Below are 22,680 nucleotides of genomic sequence, written 5' to 3'. Positions count from 1 at the left end.
TTATAAATTTTTTCTTGTGTATTAAAAATTTGTGCATATTTTTAAAAGTGTACATATTAATAGTTTGACATGAGAAATTGTCATGTGATGTATCACATTAAGCTGTTTTAATATCTTAAAATGCCAAGGTACCATCTTCTTAAGGAGTTTAATTGTTTTTCATTAGTTGTTGACAATGTTGGTACATACAGCATACGAAATACTTATAGCTTAAATAGAGTATTTTCATAAATTTTGGAAAATTAATATGATTAAAATATTTTAAATGTTTTTAAAAAGCATTAAAGGACACAACTTTTACAAGCTAGAAGATTAGAGAAGTAAGTAGCATAATGTGGGTTATTTATAAATTTTCCATGTATTTCCATGTATCCATTTCAAATCTGGCAGAATACAGTGAAATAAAAGACTGACTTGCAAATAACTTTTTCTTAACAAAAAAAATAAATTAAACAGGTTGCATGAGCAAGATTTTAACAAGAAACTTGAAAAAGAGCTGGATGTCATGACAGCAGACCACCTCAGAGAGAAAAATATCATGCGGGCAGATTTTAATAAGACTAACGAGCTACTCAAGGAAATAAATTCAGCTTTGCAAATGTCGTAAGTTTCATTATATTAAACAAAATTCATATATAGTTAAATAAGGAGATATGTATTTGACAAACTAGCTGCTAATATTTTACTGTAGTTTAGAGATAATAAAAAGAGTTCTTATAAAATGCATCTTATATATAACATAACTATTTCAGTGTGATAGATTCCTTAATTAGGATGAACCTGTAAACCAATTGAATTATTATACCCATCTTTACCAGGACTACATACACTAAGAAACTATTTAAACAAACTTTTATGCTGTTACATTACTATTAGGACAATAGCTATCTTAAGCATATACCTCAGGGGGCAGCTAGGTGGCACAGTGGATAAAGCACCTGCCCTGGATTCAGGAGGACCTGAGTTCAAATGCGGACGCAGACACTTGACATTCACTAGCTGTGTGACTTCAGGCAAGTCACTTAACCCCCACTGCCCCACAAAAAAAAGAAAAAAAGACTATACTTAAAAATAATTAACTAATAAATAACAAGGAAAGAATTACACCTATTTTAATTTTTATTAAACTCTACCAAAATACTTTTAATTAAATAATAGTTTTTGAATAAAATTCAAAAGAGCTCAGCTTTTCAAATCTCTCAGGTGGTAAACAGGGCTGCTTTCCATGGACAATAAAGTTCTGCCAACACCATCTAAGACTGCCCATACAATAGAAAATAGGGAATAAGAGTGTGCTTTGACTATAATGACCCATTTGGAAAAACAATTAAATCAACATGACCTTTGTCATAAATTCAAAGGAAAAGTTAAAAAATCTTAATTCTATAATTCAGTAAGTAGACATGAATTATTAACATCAAAGAATCCCAATAATGGAAACTGGCAGATTACTGATGAGAAAAAGTAGACTTTAGTGATCATGTCTCTATTATTCATCTTAGTACTATTTAACAAGTAGAACCTGAATATCTTTAAAACTCCTGTCTTCTTTCTTTGGGTACTTTATTATTTTTTCAGTTTGACCTACCCAGAAAACAATAAAAAAATCAAGAAACCACTCCTTCATCTAAAGAAAAAAAGAAAATTACACTTAACAGAAGAATAATCTATTTATATGTCTTTTCTCTTTAAACTGTAAACTTAAGGGTTAAGATTTTCTTTGGTATGTTTTGTATTGTTTTAATGGATTTTTAAAAATATTGTGGGTATTAGATGTTAAATGAAATCACAACTTTTTATGTAAATATTTTATAATAAGTGCAAATAATTGGACAGTGGATAAAGCCAAATAACTATTTGTGGTTTTATTTTTTTATTATTTGCTTACCTAGGTTAGCTGAATAGTTTTTTAATACCTACGTTGGTCCTTTATCAACCAATTACTGGGGTAGAGGGTTGGGTTTTTGCTCTTATTAACCTATAAGTTGATTCAAAAAGCTAAAGCATTATGTTTCTTTCTCAGAAGCTTCTTTTGAACAGGTGAATATTTCTGGTCAATATTCTGAAACATTTGGTTTCTTGGAGACTTTCTTGGACTGAGATTGATGATCCAAGGGAATTTCTTTAATATCCACTTAATAGAGGATACCTACTAGTTTTAGTAATGGTGGCACTTAGAGGGAATAAATCAGCTACACAACCTTTAAATTTTTAATTTATCTAATTAGTAAAGCTCTATTTCTTATCCTCCCATGCCCCCATTAAAAAATAAAAACAAAACCTACATAAAAAAATATGCATGATTAAGCAAAACAAACTGCTGGATTGGCCATATCCAAAACATATATGTCTTAGTTTGTACCCTAAGTCCTGTTGGAAGTAATGAGTACTTACAGATAATCATACTGCATCAGAGTATGGATGAAGGCCTTTTATTACATTCTTGGAAGAACGGGCACCCTCACTTATGCTCAGAGGAGTGCACCAGAGCAAAGCCACAGACAAGCAACTCCTTAGTATGTTCTCCCTCCCCCCATTACATATTCCTTTATACATCTCATGTTTGAAAATGGCAGTAGTCTCTGCCTTTGTGGCTTGTTAGCTAACATTCATGAGCTTATTAATACTGAGTAAGCATACACAGTAGCCCTAAAAGTTCAGATTTGCCCACTTTGCTGGCTTGGACCAGTTCCAACTGGTTCTAGCTAGCTATCGACCCGTCCCCTCTCTCATTCCTTTTTTTCTTATCTTTGAGAAGAGCTAGATATCAGCATTTTCTCTCAATCAGTCACCTCTCTGTCGGGAAGTAGGTGTAGCATGCTTCATCATTGGTTCTCCAGAATCGAGTTTTATGACCATCTTAAGGAATCCATCCAATGCAGGAGCTAAAGGATCTAAACCAACATACCTCCTGGAACCTCTGATAAAATCAGAATGCACTTTAGTATCACTGGAACTAATTCACAGAGGAGACTCTGGAGCAACTTCCAGTTTTTGATATTTGCACTCAGGCTTTTTTCAGGCTCTAGTGAGTCCCAGAAGTTTCATAGTTAACTCCAAGTTTAGGCTGGAAGTATCAAGGCTAGCCAACATTTAAAAAGCAACGTAAAAAAAAATAACAATTTTCCATTTCCTAAAGAGAGATTATTAGCTATACTAGACGCAGTTCTCTCCCATTCTCCAGGTAACTGTAATTCTCTACATTGTAGAGCAGAACAGTTATAGATCTGCAGTAGTATAAGAGAGTTTCCTTATCAGAAGTTCCCTATACCAATAAAATCATAGTTTGAAACTAATAAATAGAAATTAATCAGTGCAGTGTTTTAAGCCTTTCTCCAAATATTCAAGATGGTCTTACAGGCTGGCCACTAGAAAATAATTTTTTTTAGCCATAGGAAACACAAGAATATGTTTACTTAAAAACAACAAATATAAAGGAAAGGCCCTTAAGCATGTATTTCTAAAGTGATGGAAATCAAGGGGCCAAAAAGAAACAGAATACCAAGAATCATGTATTCTTTAGGTAGTCTACAAGTAGCTTAACTTGTGCTGGTACTTTTAACGTTCAGTCATTGGTGACCACTAAATTGACAATAGGAAAGGAACTAGATAGCATACATTAAAAATAGAACACATAAAGAATAAAAGGATAGCTGATGTTCTCCTTGGAATGGCAAATAAAAAAGCTGATTTTATCATTCACCCAAAACCAACAAGAAGTATAATTTCTTAGGACACTGGATTATCTTGCTGTAGAGTGCTCACAAGTCTAAGCAAACATGCCACCATGAAAAAGATATCTTCATCTATTGCAGAGGAGAAAGAAGTAGAAAAGTATAGAGATTATCTGGATGCATATATTATTTGCTTATTTTTTAAGTTGATAGAACAAAATATAACATGAAAATATGGGGAAGGAACAGGTATACTTTCTCACAGATGTTTTTCTCCAATAGACCACATCTTTATTGTTATACAGCTGACTGTGGAGTATATAGAATGCCTAGGATATATCTATTACTTTTTTTTAAGATATTATTTCATAGAACAAAGGTCATCTTTTAGGTAGGTAGCTCTCAAATAATGTGTCTCTCATGTCTATGTTAAAATAGTAGATGATTTTATGAGAGGTGCAACAATAGATATGTCTTTATTCAGAGCCCTACTAAATAGTAACAACAAATAAAGATTATCTTCCAATCTGAAATATCATAATACACACAAGATTCCCTGTTAACTGCAAGATTTTTCAGTTCTACTCATAAATGTAATTATTTTAATTGTGTCAAACCCAAGAAAAACTATAAAGCCTCTTTGGTGATCCATATTTATCTCTTAGGTAGATCAGTTTTGAACATACTATAATGAATAGAGAGAGCTAGCCTCAGAGAAAGACTTAGGTTCAAGTCCCACTTCTAACACAATTGTTCTATAACACTGGGCAAGTGAGGTAATTTCTTAGTATCCCCAGTAAACACTCTCAAACTATAAGTTGCAGAAGAGTTAACCATCTACATTGTTAGAGGAAGTTTCCTGACCAGGAAGTCCTTCCGCCAGTAAAATTACAGGTCTAGATTCCCTCTTCTTCCCCAAAAGATAAAGGTTAAACTTTCACAATGGGGGAAAGTTGGTAAAAAAAAAATATTTCCCAGATGATAAAATATAGCTCATATATATAGCCCATTGAGTTAGTGTGTATGTCTATATAGTATACATATATTGTGCGCGCGCGTGTGTGTGTGTGTGTGTGTGTGATTCTATCTATAGTTAGATAGAGTTCATACTGGTAGTAAATATCAAGGATAGCCAAACTGCCCAAAGCAATGTAAAAAGAAAGATGACAAAATTTAAACATTTCCTATAATTGCTAGCCATATTAAATGCTTGATGTTCTATATAATTACAATTCTATTTATTTAATTTTGATATATGGAATAAGATACTGGTCTAAGCCTAATTTCTGCCAAATGCAGTCATTCATATTTCCATTGACCTTTGGGGGAGCAGAAATGTTTATCTCTTCTGAAATTATTGGCATTCCATAGTTCACAGTCATATTGGATCACCAGAAGAATGCTAAATATTAAAGGATGGGCTTCTGTAGCAGTAAGCGACTTAGAATCATGGAAAGTTCCCTTCAGTTTCTCCAACATGATGCAACTTGATCTCTTTACTTCTTTATTCTGAGAGATTTTTTTGAGGGAAGTGACATCAATGGTGTTTTTTTTTAATCCTTGAAATACCTTTTTTTAAAGGATAAAAGATAATCATTAACAGGTGGTAGCATATAACTAGTGATAACACATACAAAAAGTAGCATAAATCAATGGCATGAAATAAATAGGTCATGTAACAGCAATTAGAGACAAAGCCAGCTACATTGATAGCATTAAGATATTTTTTTAAAAAGGCTTCCACTACAGTTCCTTTGAGGATTTATGGAAGCATATGGATGAGGATTACATAGGAGAAGAAAACATAGCAAGGTTCTGATCTGCTTCAGTAAAGGGAATACACACATCAATAATAATTCAGATAAGTCAGTCCCAATAATGTTAGAATTACTATTCAGGTAGATTTCAATAACCCCATGAGGGAGACAAGTAATAATCCTACTCCTGTAACTATAAGAACACATTGCGGGGGCGGCTAGGTGGCGCAGTGGATAAAGCACCGGCCCTGGATTCAGGAGTACCTGAGTTCGGGTCCGGCCTCAGACACTTGACACTTACTAGCTGTGTGACCCTGGGCAAGTCACTTAACCCCCATTGCCCCGCAAAAAACAAAACAAAAACAAAACAAACAAAAAAAAGAACACATTGCATTGGACCTATTGCTTCAGACCAGAATATAAAATTCTACTTCATGAGGACAATGTGTGAAAAAAAAAAGGTTTTCATTTATAAAGTTGAATTTGTAACTGGGTGAAATAGTATATGCAAAGGGTATTGATTTGTGCAATAATAACCCATCAATGTGTGACTCTGTGTTTTATTCTTGGCTTCATTTTGTTCCAAGTTTTTGTCAGTGACTTGATCAAAGATACAGTATGCTTACAAAATTTGCAGCCCGTTGTTTGGTTTTTAAAAAGATAACATTGTTGGTTTGTCAGTTCAGAAACTTTCTAATAGGATTTTCCAAGTTATTTCTAAAATTCAAATATTTGTATTATTCTTCTTAAAGTGTTATCCACCAGAATTTAATTTTTGGAGTGCCTGCCTAGGATTAAAAAGAGATTCATGTTTCGTTAATGAGATTTCAACAGTGGATCTAATGAGTAGGATCAGAAAACCACCTCTCCTTTCAAATTCTTTTTATGTTTAATTTTCATAAAGATCTTTGTTTCAGGGGCACCTCTACATGTACCTACCATAGGGAATACTTTGTTATCTTAATGTATTCATAAGGAAAGCTATAAAATCAGGTCAGAATAATTCCAAGTGGGCATTGGTTAAATGTATGAAAGCTAAAACTTCTGTTTTCCTAATAGAATGATGCTGGAGGCCTAATAATGCTGGAGGAATGTTTGCAAGTCTATAGTATTGTGCCTGTGCTATCTTCTTTTAATGTTTTCACCTTTATGTTTAAAATTTATTATATGTTCCACAATTTAATCAAATCACTTTCCTTTAAGAATTCAATTACCTTATTGCTAATAAACTTATTAGTGATACTTCTAAGTTGATTTTGTATAATGGATTGAATTGATTGTAATGGTTTTTCACTATCCTTGGATATAAATAAGACTCAGAACTAATATCCTTTCATCACTGTCTCCTAAGTATTTTGGTCATACTTCATGAAGTTGGCTTTTTCGTGCGTTTTGCTCTTGTGATAAAGAATGTTACAGTGACATCTTCTGGCTCCAATAAGAATTTACTGCAGATAATTTTGGCTAGAAAGAATCAGTAAAAGAATCTTACAATGCGGATCTTGTTTAGGTAGCCCAGTAGGCCGGGAGTGCTTTTGCTATTCCTACCCCATTCGGTTGTTAAGAAGGCCTCCAGGGGCAGCTAGGTGGCGCAGTGAATAGAGAACCGGCCCTGGAGTCAGGAGTACCTGAGTTCAAATCCGGCCTCGGACACTTGACACTTGCTAGCTGTGTGACCCTGGGCAAGTCACTTAACCCCAAATTGCCTCACTAAAAATAAAAAAAATAATAAAAATTAAAAAAAGAAGGCCTCCAGACAATTTAATCTAGATAGCACCAAAATAGGCTTGGCCTTAACTTAGGAAAAAGGGAGAACAATCACCTTGTGATTAGTTGTCCTGATCTGCCCTACCAGAGTAGTAATTTTGGCTAGGAATAAGCTAGTCACCTTCTTTAAAACTCTTTTAAGAATGCCTATAATGAAATTCTGGTTAAGTTATAATTTTATTAATTTCAGTGGCTTTATAATTATCTCTATCAATCCAGTATTTTACAAGATAATTTCCAATTAAAAACTGAACTAGGGACAGCTAGGTGGTGCAGTGGATAGAGCACCGGCCCTGGAGTCAGGAGTACCTGAGTTCAAATCCAGCCTCAGACACTTAACACTTACTAGCTGTGTGACCCTGGGCAAGTCACTTAACCCCAATTGCCTCACTTAAAAAAAAAAAACTGAACCAAAAAGAGAGGAACATTCAGAATGAACATTATATTTTTTCTAATCCAAAGTAGTTGTAACTTGAATTTTTCTCTTAATAATTAGGTATATATATTTGAGAGATTTCTTCCCCATCTCCAAGGAACTTTTTGAACTCTGTAGTACTAAAAGCAAACAGTTCCAAACTTAATGTTCATTAAAACAAGAAGTGTTATTTCTAAACTTCTTTTCTACAATATCCCATAAATTCTATAGTGAACATACTCAGGATTTGTCAGTTTCCATGTGTATGTGGCACACCATGTGTGCATGTACTTTCCTAACTCTGCTTCCATATTCTCATTGGATCTGTTAACACTTCTGCATTGCCTCTGATCACAAAATAACTTCTTCATTATCTCTCATAATTTTATTAGTGTTGCTAATGCCATCCATGTCAGAATTGGAATGAATTTTATTCTGCCTGATCCCTGAAAAAACTCTTTTATGTTTCACATAGCATGGGTGACATATAATCATTAATACTCTGTCAGCAATATACTATTTATTCATACAGTTTGAGAAATCTTAGTGTCATTTGTGTATGTCTTTATTTCCCCTTCTATATCTGTTCCCTTTTCTCCATACAGGCTCTATCAAGTCTTTTTTCAGGGGAGGGGTGGAGGATAGAGTCAATCATGTCAGGAGTTCCCAGTGAGGAAACTCCATCCACCAATGTAGTTAGGCAGCTTATATAGTCTTAGAAAGTTGCTTGGGGGGCCTAAGATGTTGATTCCCTCACAGTGACCCAGCTAATATGTATGTGTCTGGAAGCAGGGGGGTGGGGGGGGGCCAGCTAGGTGGTGCAGTGGATAAAGCACCAGCCCTGGATTTAGGAGGACCTGAGTTCAAATCCAGCTTCAGATATTTGACACTTACTAGCTGTGTGACCCTGGGCAAGTCACTTTAACCCTCATTGCCCTGCAAAAAAAAAAGAAGACGACGACAGAAACAGGACCTGAAATTCCTGACTCCAGAAGCCAACTTCCTATATTCATTTTGCCATGCTGCCTTTCACCAAATTTTATATAATGGTAATTTTTTTTACAATTATCTCTAAAAGCATTCTCATCTTTGAAAATATCAAACCCATATTTGTTAGGCTAGTCACATACACTCTAACTACTCAATTGCTTTTGAGTTACTTAAAATAATTGTGTTCACACTGCTTATTTCACTACTAAATATTTTTAAGCTAAATATTTTTATGAAATTGATATTGCTGTTTTAACTCAGACCATTTTATACCTGAAAGAACTAAAATATTAAGCTAAAGTTTTTGAGAAAAATAAATGTTTTCTATTATTATCCAATTAGACTCTTTTGAAATTGTTGATATTGCAAGGGAACTCACTTGTGTCAGCAGTAAACTAAAGATATTACTGTTTTCATAAAAAGACTAGAAGACATGGAAGAAAAATATATAAAGAGAGAATCAAGAACTGAAGATTTACAGATGATTGCAGACTTGAAAACCTTGCTTACCGAGAGAGACCAAGTCATAAAGAAACTAATTGTAAGCTACTCTGTGTTCTTTTTAGTTGAAATGTGATTAAATAAACCTTAATTAACAACATCTAATAAAATGTCCTTACTAGTTTTATTCTACTATTGAAAGTAAGAACTTATAACAGATAGTGTTGTTAAAAAACCGTAACAACTTATAGCAACATAGATATGAACTGACATCATCCTTATATTCCAATTGTTAAAGCTAACCAATTGTTAGTTTTGAATAATATGGTTTGCTTTCAGTCAGCAGTCATGAATGCCTAAGGGAAAATGAATGTCATAATGTTTGAGATTTACACAAGGAATTAGTACAAAAATGTTATGTCTTGACACATAAATCGGGCATTATTTTTAAACTAACACATAGTTTTCCCTTGCAATAGAAATAGAAACTTAATGCCAATTCACTAATTATCTTATTGATCTTTTCTGCTGCGAATATGGGAAATTAACTACTGTATGAGAGTACTTAGACAGCATTTAGAAAGAGCCTGAACCCAACACTGATTTTTGGAGCACTTCTGCCTTAGCAACAAAAAGTTCATTTCAAACCATTTATAAAGCACCTAGTAAATGCAGAGTACTGTGCTAACCACAAAGTAGATGGGTATTAAGTTTAGACAGTACATGTTGCCTCCCTTCATGAAGCTTATAAGTCTGGTGGAAGAAGACTTAGAATAACTGTTAGCTATCTGAGATGAAGATATACAAGTAAACTTATTTCCTGAAGTTGCCTGGGGAAAGGACTAGGATGAATAGATCAAAGATATAAAGAAGCAAATTTCAGCTCAATATAAGGAAACATTTATGAGCAGCTAGGTGGCAGAGTGGATAGAGTGCCAGGCCTGGGCTCTTCCTGAGTTCTAGTCTGGCCTCAGACACTTACTAGCTGTGTGACCCTGGACAAGTCACTTACCTCTGTTTGGCTCCATTTCTTCATCTGTAAAATTAGTTGGGGAAGAAAATGGTAAACTACTCCAGTATCTTTGCCAAGAAAACCCCAGGTGGGGGGTCACAAAGGGTCAGTTATGACCAAAACAATCAAACAACAACAAAAGGAAGTACTTGTTAACAATTCAGGCTGTTAGAAAATGAAGTGAGCTGCCTCATTAAATCATAGGATCATAGATTTAGGACTGGAATGGATCTTAAAGAGTTCATCTACCCCAAACCTATTATTTTGTAAATTAGGAAGTTCCCTATTATCAAATATATTCAAGCAGAAACTGAATGACCACTTTTGGAAAGAATTCATGCATTAAATGGCATGTTAGACTAGACTGGGGGTGGGGGCAGCTAGGTGGTGCAGTGGATAAAGCACTGGCCCTTGATTCAGCAGTACCTGAGTTCAAATCCGGCCTCAGACACTTGACACTTACTAGCTGTGTGACCCTAGGCAAGTCACTTAACCCCCATTGCCCCGCCAAAAAAAAAAACCCCAAAAAACAAAACAACAACAACAAAAAAAGACTAGACTGGGGGCAAGGGGACAGGCTGGGAACATTTGACCATGATTTTATAGACAACTAACTTTGTATAAAGAATTGCTGGCAACTATGTAGCCAGACCAATAGAACAGGGCTACATCTGAGTAAGAATATTTATTTTTCAGTCCATGAAGAAATAGGATTTTGGACAGTTGGAAAAAAGATGCATGAGTTGGGGAGCAGCAATGTTTTAAGCTTAATTAGGTACCACTGGCAACTGACTCTCCTTAAAAAATAGTGAACATAGTGTATAATCATTTATAGATGCCTTTTATTTTAAATTATAAATAGCTAATTTTTATATATATTTAAGTTTTTAAGACAGATATTGAAATTCTTATTTTGCAAGTATTCTAAAATGCCAATATTTCTTGTTCCTAGGATGATAATAAGTTTTATCAACTGGAATTAGTCAATCGAGAAACTAACTTCAATAAAGTGTTCAATGCAAATCCTAATGTTGGTGTTATTAACCCACTTGCAAAGGTATGTTCTTTAAATACTATTAAAATAGAATGTGTTGTATAAACTTGGATGGTAAATAGAAAGATACTGCAAGTAGTATTAAGATGATTAAACTTGTTCCAAAAAAGACCAGTCTCATGTTTTTAGCCTTTTAAATAACGTAGAGCCAAGCCTATGCATTTTTGTCTATATCCAGTTTCAAAATTTGGCTAATAGTTTTAGTCCATTGTGCAATAATATTGTTTCATGAGTTTACACAAACAAGGACAATTCACTACTTAGTTACCAAACTACTAACTGAAGCTTTTGTTCTTGTTTAGATTAGTCCTCAATAGAATCAGTCTGTCATCCAGTTAATACTCAAATACTTTCCATCATGGTCAAACCTGCCAGAGCCTACACTCCAGTAACACAGCTTCTGAGAACTGAGAGTCTCCTCATACCACAATGATGTGTTTTGGGGGTTTTTTAATTGAGCTGTTTCAGTCATGTCCAACTCTTAATGACCCTATTTGGGATTTTCTTGGCAACAATACTGGAATGGTTTGCCATTTCCTCTTCCAATTCATTTTATAGATGAGGAACTGAGGCAAATAGGGTTGTGACTTACCCAGGGTCACATAGCTAGTAAGTGTCTTAGGCCATATTTGAATTCAGGAAGTGTCTTTCTGACTTCAGGCCCAATACTCTTCTCCACTGCACCATTTAGCTGCCCCACAATGAGATATTAGAATAAGACTGAAAAGAAACTAATATCTGATATTTCTATATTAATGCTTTAATAATTCTTAAACTTTTAGGACAACTCATTTTGTTGTTCCTGTCTCTAAAAAGAAACCCTTTAAGATAATCTCAACATTTTCCTCACCTGTCCATATTGTTTTCTACTAAAGACCTACTACACCATAGTCCTATTTCAGTGTTTCATTGTGGCATAGAGGGTAACCCTTGGTTTTCAAAGACTATCTTAGAGGAATACAAGCTTTCTCAGCTATAACAAAACTGAAAGGTTCCAGGTGTGGACTCAGTGATACAACATATCTGTTGTCCAAGTACAAGCCCAGTTAAGTTTGATGAAGTTTATCAGGAAGTTGGCCACAGAATGATTAATTTTTCATTCAAAGCAGCTCTCAGGGGCAGCTAGGTGGCACATTAGATAAAGCACCAGCCCTGGATTCAGGAGCACCTGAGTTCAAATCCGACCTCAGACACTTGATGCTTACTAGCTGTGTGACCCTGGGCAAGTCACTTAACCCCCATTGCCCCCCCCCCAAAAAAAAAGCAGTTCTCAAAAATTATTAAGTTATAAAGGTGTTGTGATCTTCAACAGAGGAAGAAGTACCCATGTTGACACGATTAGAGGTCCTTGAAGTAAGTTATGATTTTCTGTTGGGGTTACTAGGGTATTTCTAAAGCCAAGATACTAATCAGTTCTTCATAACCTAAAGCCTCTGAGAGTACCTGATCAAGACATGTACTCTGTCTTAGATGTAAACTTTAAAAGATGGACTGAAGTAAAGTGCTTAGGCTCCTCTCTCAGCATCCTGTGGTTCTTTGTTGAAGACTAGACTTGCATGTGTATTATGTTCAGTTGTTCTCCAGTCAACATAGAACAAACTCAAGGGTAAATGAAGTTGATAAAGATCACATATACATGTAATCATGTGCCATATACATACATATACACACATATAACCTAGTTGTAGTGCCCCATGGATAGCAAATATTTAAAAATAATTATGGACTACCAAAATGTTTGTCAACTTTAACAGTATTTACATAGTGATAATACATGTGGAAGCAGAGAGCAATATTAGTAACAAAAGGCTAAAAAAAATCTAGAACGAAAAAATATGTTTATATTATTATCTGGTGTGACTACTACTACTAATAATAATATTCATAATAGTGCTATAGATCAGTGGTTCTCAGCCTGTAGGCTAAGTAATCCTTCTGTAGGGTTATTTCATAGAGTCTATCTCACTAAATGACAGCACAATAAAATAAACAAACTTGCCTTCTGTAGACTGAATAATGTCTCATTCCATGTGTTACTATTTTCTAAACATATATAGATGTTATTATGACAAAGTACAAATTCATGTAAAATTATTACCAAATTCATAATCACTTTATTACATATGTGTCTGCAGTAAATGGCCATTAACATAACTATTATTTTGTGGAGGTCTTTGATATTTTTACATGAAAAAGGCACCACCATATGCAAAGAGGTTGTAAGATTTTAGCAAAGGTATTATTTTCAGATTTTGTTAAAATTCTGACTTAGTAGTCCAGAAATGGGTTTGGCCAACTTTCCTTCAGATTCTCAGCCAGAAGACTGCATTCGTTTTTTAAGACTGGGGTCTACAGTTTACAATACATTAGGATACAAAACTACATTCCTCCCAGCTATCCATCATTCTCTTTGGTATGATAAATTATTCCAAAGTTCAGGCTTAGGTATTTCATATATTAAGTTCATTAAAATTTAGCTACTGGGAATTTTTAAATTGAGGTAAGCCTCCAAAATTAAGTAAAGGTATAAGATTGGAGGAAAGATTTTCTTGGGATGGGATTTTATATTTTATAATTAATTTTAATGAGAACAGATTTATTGCCTCAAGACTATTCAGTGATTCCCACCAACCTGAAATATAGAAAGATACATTTTTAAAATTTCTATTATATTACGTGGTTATTAGAGAAGGGAAATTCAGAACTTATATCTCCATCAAGTTTTTAACTTGCTGTGCTTCTAATAGTTACTAGTTTTAACATTTGAAAGAGTTTTTATTTTAACAACAAAAGAAGACTCTACCTTTGTTGTATTGCTCCTGAATACTTTTGCTGAGCCTATATCATTCAGTGACTTCAACTTTAGAGAATGATGGCTAAATAGTTGGAAACTAACTACTACATAAAAAGAAAAGAGTAGATGTTTTCATCTACTGATGAAATATATTTTAAAACAACATCCTTTCCCTCACTAATTTGGACATTTCATTGGGGGGGGGGGCGGGGCAATGAGGGTTAAGGGATTTGCCCAGAGTCACACAGCTAGTTAGTGTCAAGTGTTTGAGGCTGGATTTAAACTCAGTTTCTCCTGAATCCAGGGCCGGTGCTTTATCCACTGAGCCACCCAGCTGCCCCCTTTGGACATAATCATTTTAACATGAAATGACAAATAATTTCCTATGCCAGATTTTCAGAAATTATTCCATAAATTATAATTATTGTATTTTAATCTCCCTGTAAAATAGTTGACTAATATTTTGCTGTATATTCATTCTTATTAACTACAGTATAACAAAATAATCCTCTCATTCTAATGATGAAAGTGAAAAAGCACTTTATCAATCCAAATATAAGCCATTCCCCTAAATAATATTGACTAGGAGAATGGAGGGGGTGGGGAGGAAGGGAGAGAGGGAAGAAATACATTGCAAAAACAACACTAGTTATAAGCTACAGGTTTTATACAAGCTGGGGAGGGGAAATAAGGCTGAAGCCCATCCTCAGAATAATTATGGATTTACTTAGGAATCATAATGGTTTTAGTGTTACATTATTTTCAAATTGGTAGATACTGGTTATCCATGAACTGATTTTTCATTTTACCACTGTTAATTTCAGAGATTCCTGTGGGATAAAGAATGAAATAAATATAGATTGACTATGGATACTCTAGCCTACAGGGTTTTTTAAATGTTCTGTACAAATTAATGTCATTATCTATTAATTAGTAAATTAGATCTAATTAGGCAGATTTAATTGCCTGTCTTCATGAATACTCTTCACTAAATTTGAAAGTATGAGCATTTTTATAGCTCGACTACTTTTCTTAAATGGAAATAAGGAATTTCTTTTAGCTTTTCCCAATTAAATTTATCTCTATGAAATAACATGGGTTCTGTGGTCATTCTTCATGAGAGTTATGATGAGTCTATGTATCAAAGCAGATGACTTGAAGCATTTTCTTATTCCATTTTTTTTTTTTTGAGCCAAAGCCATCTTTCTTTTGATAGCTGACAATTTCATGGACTCCATTCCTTTAAATCTTATACCTAATTGTCCTTTCCCCTGATGTTTATTTAGTCAATGCCCTTTAACATACTGGTATCTGCAATTCCTCGTTTCCTGTTTTACTCCCAATGTATTTTTTCCAGAATATGCCTTCCCCTCCCCTAAATTCTCCTCACCATTTCTTCCCAACTTGTGATATTTCCTTTCTGGCTATGAGGATTCCAGAGAGATGATTAGAGAAAGCTTCCAAGAATTTCCCAGACTGCACTTTGGGTAACACATAGACATTCCAGTTTAAGATGAAATTACCAAAATACTCCCATGAAAAATTTCTTCTATTATTCCCATATTCTCTTATCTGTCCTGATGTAGGACTTTCCTTACAGTGTGTTGTTTTTAATGCAGCAAAAGAAGAAGAACGATAAGTCAACAAACAGGTTTGTGAGTGTTCCCAATCTAAGTGCTCTGGAGCCTAGTGGAGTGGGAAATGGACATCCTAACCGACTGGATCCCATTCCTAATTCACCCATCCATGATATTGAGTTCAACAGCAGCAAACCACTTCCACAGACAGTCATGCCATCCAAAGAGCCCAAGACGTTTTTGAGGTGAGCACTGCCTCACCAGTGGGTTGTTTTTTAACTTAAGAAACTTGCCTTTTTAGTAACAGAAATTCACTAGTATAAGAATAGCTCAAGGAGTACCAGTATTTCTGTGAAATTATATTTTATGTTTATTAACTTTATTATGGTACTTCTTTTTTCTTAATTAAATTATTTTTTTCTAAATGACTTTTAAGTTATGAATCAACTTCCTAAAATCTTAAAAAGCATTTAATATTATTCTTAAGCTTCCAAGTATTTTCTATGTACTCTATAGTTGTATTACTAGTAGCCTTTTAATAGTTAATTTTTATTGTGACATTTAAAATTTTCAATTGGTAATGGTTTTTATTTGTCACTGTTTTCAATGTTACGGAATTTTTTTTTCTTTTTTCTGTTGTCCTTACATTTTGGACATCAGTACTTTATTAGTTTATGTTTATTGCCAAAATAAGAAACATTCTGAAAAATTAATTTAGTACTACTCAGAGAATCAAATATCACTCAGATGTCTAAAGAAAAATAAATTACCTTGTAGTTGTTGATTGCATATCATATTATTTTGTGAATTATGAAAGAAATCCAAGTTTTAGTTCCTAGATAAGTTAAACTTGTATACACTGCCAGAATTTTCTATTTGCTTAATAAAGGATAGTGATTACTGTTAACTTTTAATTTATTTGACCCCTTCTGTTAGCAAAATATATTCAGTGTCTAGTGATGCCGAATAATAGTAGACTCCCAAATGTAGATATTTAAACTACTTTCAAGTGAATAATTAACCATATGGTTAGTGACAAGTACTTTAAAATAGAAGAGTAAAAAATCATGAATAAAAAAGAACATTTCTAATTCATGTTAACAAAGTACATTCTGTTAAATATTTTATGTTGCTTATTTTTCCCTGTGCATGAGTATGTTCAGGAATCAGTAAGATGCATGTGCATGAGCTCATGGAATATGACTACTGGAGTTCCTATTACAAATTGTTGCGTGACTTATAATTTCCCCAAAAGACGGTAGGGATTCTTTTCTTTTATTAAATAGTTCCTTAAACCTATAATTAGTGTTAAGTTCCTTATCAAGCATTTTTTCTGCCTATCATAATAATGATAATTAGAGAATTTTGAGAAGAAAGAAAACTGGCTTTAAACACAACATTTAAAAAAAAGATTGCACAAAACTACAAAATATTTGTGAAATAATAGCATACTTTGGTTCATTGACTAGATGAAGTCTATAAACAGTTTCTTATAAGAATCTGATGCTTTGTCAGATTCAAAAAATCAAATTATAGCTAACCAGGAAACAGATACTAAAAAGTATCCTCATACTCTATCCTCTCCTATGGCTCTACCCAGATTTTTTAAATAAAAAAATTTGACATCTTATTTTCTCAAGATAGTTATTCTCATTCTTATGCTTTGGCTCTTTAATTAGTCTCATCTGAGCTCCTGCTGCACTCCAGTGGAGTGAATATTGCCAGAGGGATTGTAAAATGCTCAAAACATAGCTTCTGATATGGAGAATCAGTTAAGTTCTGTATTACTGTCCTTTGTCTCAATTTGTTTTGTATCAAAGCTTAATGTGTTTAATTTCTTTCTTTTTATGAATTAGCCCTCCTCAGAGTGACGCTTCACCAGTGGCTTCTCCAGATCCCCAGCGTCAGGAATGGTTTGCCCGATACTTCACATTCTAAGAGAATTATTTTGACACAGCATTGTATGGACTGTTAATAAGAGCATGACTTTATTACAAATTATTATGTGAACAGGATTTCCTATAATATGTCAAACACTGTGAATGAGAAAGTATTTGTCGCTCCAATTTGAAAATACACTGTATTTCCTGTGATATTTGTTGAAATCACTCTACAAGGTACTATATTATGTGTGGAATTATACCTGTTATTTTTATTTTAAATGGAAGAGTCTTTAACCTTTGTAATTACTGCATAATAAATTTTGTTAGAACAAATCTAATAATTCTCCTTTATTTCTAGTAATTTGTTTTTTATATATTTTGCAATTTTAGATTAGATTTTTCCAAAAAGTTTTACAACATGATACAATGTATCTAATTTTTTTTTACTTCAACCATTATGCCAAAAGCAGGTTAAAGAAATTTATGGTCTAATTTATTTCATCATCATGTGTAACTTGCATTAAACTGCATTCTCTAAACCATTTCCTTCTGGGACTAAGCATAACAAGTCATCCTTCTTCCACAGAACTGCCCTTCAAAAACTTTGCCTTTTTTTAATGGTTAACATCAACACCAAAGAAAAATGGCAAATAATTAGAATTCTTAATATAACTTGTGAACTTTGATAAAAATCTAACTGAAATGCTTTCGGAGTGTTCTGGGGTTTGGTTTTCACTAAAAAGCAAAACAAAAACTTTCTGGCCTTTGATCTGTTATATTTCCTCAATGCATTTTATTCCTCAAGGACAGATGTTTTGTCTTTACAACTTCATATTAAGACTTTCAAGGCAATCAATTCTCTTTTCATGTGTCTTAACAGATCATCATTAAAAGGCCATAAATTCCAAAAGGGCACAGATCATGTCTTACAAAACATTCCCTATTGTCTAGTATTGTGTTCAGCACACAGGAGGAAATTAATATGTGTTGGTTGGTATTATAAAAATATTAAATTCATCACTCCTACAAGCATGTGAGCTCTTAAGGCTCTTTAAGCCTTTTATGCAGCTTGGCAGATGAGTAGCCTAAAAGTTCATACAATTCAGAGCGCCTGATTGGCTCCCATTGAAAAAATTCGCAGAATCAAAGAATCTCAGTTTCAGGGACCCATAGCCAAGTAGGAATTCCCTCTACTACATATTAACAAGTTGTTCTCCACCTCTGCTTGGAGATCCCTTAAAGTTCCCTATTCCACTTTGGACTTTTTTCCTTATAGACACCTGAAATCTACTTCTGCAAATTCCACCCTTTCTTTCTGGCATTAAGTATAACAAGTCATCCTTCTACCCTCCAGATGCTTTTCTTTTCTTTTAATTATTATTTTTTTTTAATTCTGAATTTAAACACCAAGGAAAAGAGCATTTTACTATATTCAACAAAACACAAATAGAGGATTGCACATAAAACCATGAATCTCCAGCTCATAATGCCTGATTTTTGAGATAAATTTGTATTAATGTGTTTTTTCTTAGATGCCCAAAATTTCCCCCTTTGAATTCTTTCTTTTTCTTTTTAAAAAAATGTTTAATTACATTGGATGGCTCTCTGCAATAAATAATTCCTCAAAACCAAAAATACTTTGAAAAAAATCTGACTATATGCAGTGTTCCACCTCTACAGACCTCCCCCCTCCCTGCCTCTGCAAAGGAGTTAGGGTTAGGGGAAGGTAGCTTCTCTTCTTTGTGAGGGTGACTTTATTTGTATTTTTGAAACATTCATCTTTGTTTTATGGTGGTTGTTTGTTTTTTTCATTTACTTTGTGGTACTTCTGTATATTGGGGTTTTTAAAACTGCTTACTTTGTATTAATACATGTAAATCTATGCTTCTTTGTATTCACCATTCAGTACTATTATGGAATAGTACTATTATGGAATAGTACTGAATATATATAGTACCATCTGATTATTTTAATAATTGTATAATAAATTTCACATGTTACTCTCAAAACTGCCCTTCCCATCTCTGCATCCCTTTGACATTCCCTCCACATTCTTACATTCTTCATTATGCATTTTTGGTTTTGGGGTTTTTTTTGCTGGGCAATGGCAGTTAAGTGACTTGCCCAGGGTCACACAGCTAGTAAGTGTCAAGTGTCCAAGGCTGGATGTGAACTCAGGTCCTCCTGAATCCAGGGCCGGTGCTTTATCCACTGCACCACCTAGCTGCCCTTCCCACTATGCATTTTAAAAAATGTTTCACTGGTCCTCTTTTTTTGCCATCACCATTGCCAAACCACTTCTCCCTTCTTCACCAAACCTCCCTTTCTCCAAGTCAAAAACTGAAAGGAAAAAAAATTATAAGTGCAGGCAAGCAAAATACAAATACAGTGGCCATGTCCAAAAAATGTAGGTTCTTTTTTTTTTGCACCTTAAATCAATTACCTTTCTTTCAAGAGTAGGTATTATTGGTCCTCTAGAAACTTGGTTGTTCATTCCATTGATCAAAATTTTAGGTCTTTCAAAGTTGTTTTTCCTTATAATGTCATCCTTATGTAAATTGTTTTCTTCATTCTTTTCATTCCAATATCCATCAATTCATACTACCCAGCATTTTCTGAAATTGTCTCTTCATCATATATCACAATTTGCTCACACTTCCAAAATTGATGGGCACCATTACATTCCAGTTCTTTGATTTTCTTTTGCCTCCTTTTAATCCCCTATTTAAGGAAATTAGGAAATTCATTTGCTGAAGATTATTCCCTCCCCAGGACTATCCTCCTTCAACCCACTTCCCTATCATAGTTTGTCTCCCTATTGAATTTCTATATTATATTATCTATTTCTATACTATACTATACTTTATTTCATTTGATGCTCATTCACCCTTAAATAATAGGCATTAAGTACCTACTGAATGCTAAGCACTATGCTAAACAATGATACAAAGAAAGGCAAAGGACAGTTCCTGTTCTTGAGGAACTTGCAGACTAATGGGTGTACCCCAATTACATAAAATAGCAAGTCCTCCCCACTTCTCCCTCCAGGCTCTGGTATCTTTCTCCTTTTACCCTCCCTTCTCTTTTCCCTCTTCAGAACTTCATAACAGAACCAGTCCTCAGTAAATCTTAGCTAGTTTCCCCCAAAAAACTTGGGGGGGGGGTAAGGACCCACATTAGATTTTAAACATAACAGGTCGCACAGTGAGTGAGTGTCTTGTGTCTGAGGCCAGATTTGGGCTCGGGTCCTCCTGGGTCCAAGGTAGGTGTCACTGTGTCACTGTGTCACCTAGCTGCCCCATGATGACATCTTTAGGGGAAAATGGAGGGGTGAGAGGAATGCACTGGGGGAGGGGGAAGGGGAAAGGTAAAATGGGGTGAAATTCCACATGGAAGAAACAGGAAAGAGTTTATGGAGTGGGGGGAGAAATGGGCAAGGAGCAGGGCAATGAATGAGCCTTACACTCTTCAGAACTGGCTCAAAGACTTTAATCTTATCAGAGTTGGCTCAAGGAGGGAATAATATACATACTCTTTTGGGTGGAGTAATCTATCTAACCCTGCAGAAAAGTAGGAGGGGAAGGGGATAAGGAGGGAGGGGTGAAAGGAGGGATGGCAGATTGGGGGAGGGGGCAGTCAGAAGCAAACAACTTTAAGGAAGGATAGGGTGAAAGAAGATAGAACACAGAGTAAATATGGGGAAGAGAATAGGATGGAAGGAAATAGTTAACAATAGTAACTGAAAAAAAATTTGAAGCAGAGGCAAGGGTAACGAGATGATGATGAGGATGGATGGATGGATTGATGATGATTGGATGGAGATGGGGATTGGTGGATGACAATGAGGATGGATTGTTGATGATGATGATGAGGAGGATTGATGATGATAAAATGTATGGTACTTTGCTGGGCTATTGTGAAGAAAATTCTTTGTCAGGTATAAGGTACTATATAAATGTTATCTATTACTGTTCTTGCAGGAGTCAACCTCATGGGTTTACTGCAAGGAAATCTCTCTTTAAAGTACTATATAAATGTAGTTTACTATTAAAAAAATGAAGAGCAGGTTGCTATCAGAAAAACCCAGAAAGACCTACATGAGCTGATGCAACATGAAATGTACTGTAACGAATTAATTGTGATTTGGGGTTTTCATAACTCTGTCTTTGCTTCATTATGGTCAGACTAAAAAAATGTAAGCTTGAAAAGTCTAAGAGAAGATGGGTGTGTACTTTGGGAGATAACTGAACAAATAAGAGGAACTCTGACCACAGGGAACATTTATTGAAACTAAGTAACTAAGCCTCCCCTAATAGCTCTCCCACACCCACATGGGCCTGGCCAGATTATAATACGGACAGCCCATGTGGGTGTGCTGAGCCAATTGGAGACTCAGCATGACTAAGAACCGTTCCTTCCTGTGGGGGAGACAGTTAGAGGTAGCTAGAGGAAGAGGGAGAGGGGAGTTTTTCTGAGGAGAGTGTTCTGAGAGAAAGGAGGAAGGAAGGTAGACAGAGGAGCTGTTGGTATTTGACCTTCCCACCAAAACAGAAGAGACTACAAGCTAATTCTCCTTAGAGCTACAGATTTTGGGTGGTGGCGAGTTTGTGTTTTTTGAGGCAAAGCTAGCTCTTTGTAGCTGGCCAGGCTGGAGGCAGGTTTGGGGTGCCTGGGGCCTTTGTACCCCGGAGATTTAGATTCTTTCTCATTGTCCCTAGCTCTATTAATCTCACTTGTGTTTTGGACTTGTTCCCATTAATAAACCTGTTTTGTTTTTGAAAGAGGCTGTTTCTTTTCTTACCCCAATATTAAGGCGAGCCTCCCAATTAACTCTTCCCTTACTAAATTTGGACCTTACAGTACTGTATACAAAATAACAGCAATACTACAGTATCTGTATCTACAGATCTGCTGTGAATGACTTGCTTATTTTTAGCAATGCAATGATCCAAAGCAACTCTGAAGATCCTATGAAAAATGCAATCCATCTACAGAGAGAGAACTGATGGTGTCTGAATACAGATTGAAGCATAACCTTTTTTTGTTCTTTTATCTGAAGTTTTGTTTTTGTCTGTTTTCTTTCACAACCTGGCTAATGTGGAAATGTTTTACATGATTTCTCATGTATAGCTTATATTGAATTGCTTGAGTTCTTGGGTGGGGGAGGGAAGAAGAGAATTTGGAACACAATTTTTTTTTTGTTAATTGATGTTTAAAATTGGTATTTGCATGTAATTTGGGAAAATAAAACTTAATGTGAGAAATGATTGACAAAATTAAAAAAAAAAAAAAAGAGTGAGCCAAGAAAGAAACCCT

General features: G+C 34.7%; 1 protein-coding gene across 7 annotated transcripts in view; it reads left to right on the top strand.

Moving 5' to 3' along the window:
- Window positions 1–19,453, top strand: part of FAM184A (family with sequence similarity 184 member A) — a 129,537-nt gene extending 110,084 nt beyond the window's left edge. For 2 of the 7 annotated variants that reach the window (XM_043962387.1, XM_043962386.1), the window contains 5 exons: window positions 457–603; window positions 9,027–9,144; window positions 11,009–11,113; window positions 15,524–15,726; window positions 17,338–19,447. In XM_043962387.1, the coding sequence (XP_043818322.1) occupies window positions 457–603; window positions 9,027–9,144; window positions 11,009–11,113; window positions 15,524–15,726; window positions 17,338–17,419 (655 nt within the window). In that variant the 3' untranslated portion in view covers window positions 17,420–19,447. Of the gene's footprint in view, window positions 1–456; window positions 604–1,578; window positions 8,663–8,945; window positions 8,971–9,026; window positions 9,145–11,008; window positions 11,114–15,523; window positions 15,727–17,337 lie in introns of those variants that run through there. The other 5 variants (XM_043962389.1, XM_043962388.1, XM_043962390.1 and 2 more) reach the window with 4 other exon arrangements.
- Window positions 19,454–22,680: the final 3,227 nt, after the last annotated feature.

This window comes from Dromiciops gliroides, chromosome 4, assembly GCF_019393635.1.
Source record: "Dromiciops gliroides isolate mDroGli1 chromosome 4, mDroGli1.pri, whole genome shotgun sequence".
NCBI lineage: Eukaryota > Metazoa > Chordata > Mammalia > Microbiotheria > Microbiotheriidae > Dromiciops > Dromiciops gliroides.
This window is presented reverse-complemented; position numbering and strand designations above follow the sequence as displayed.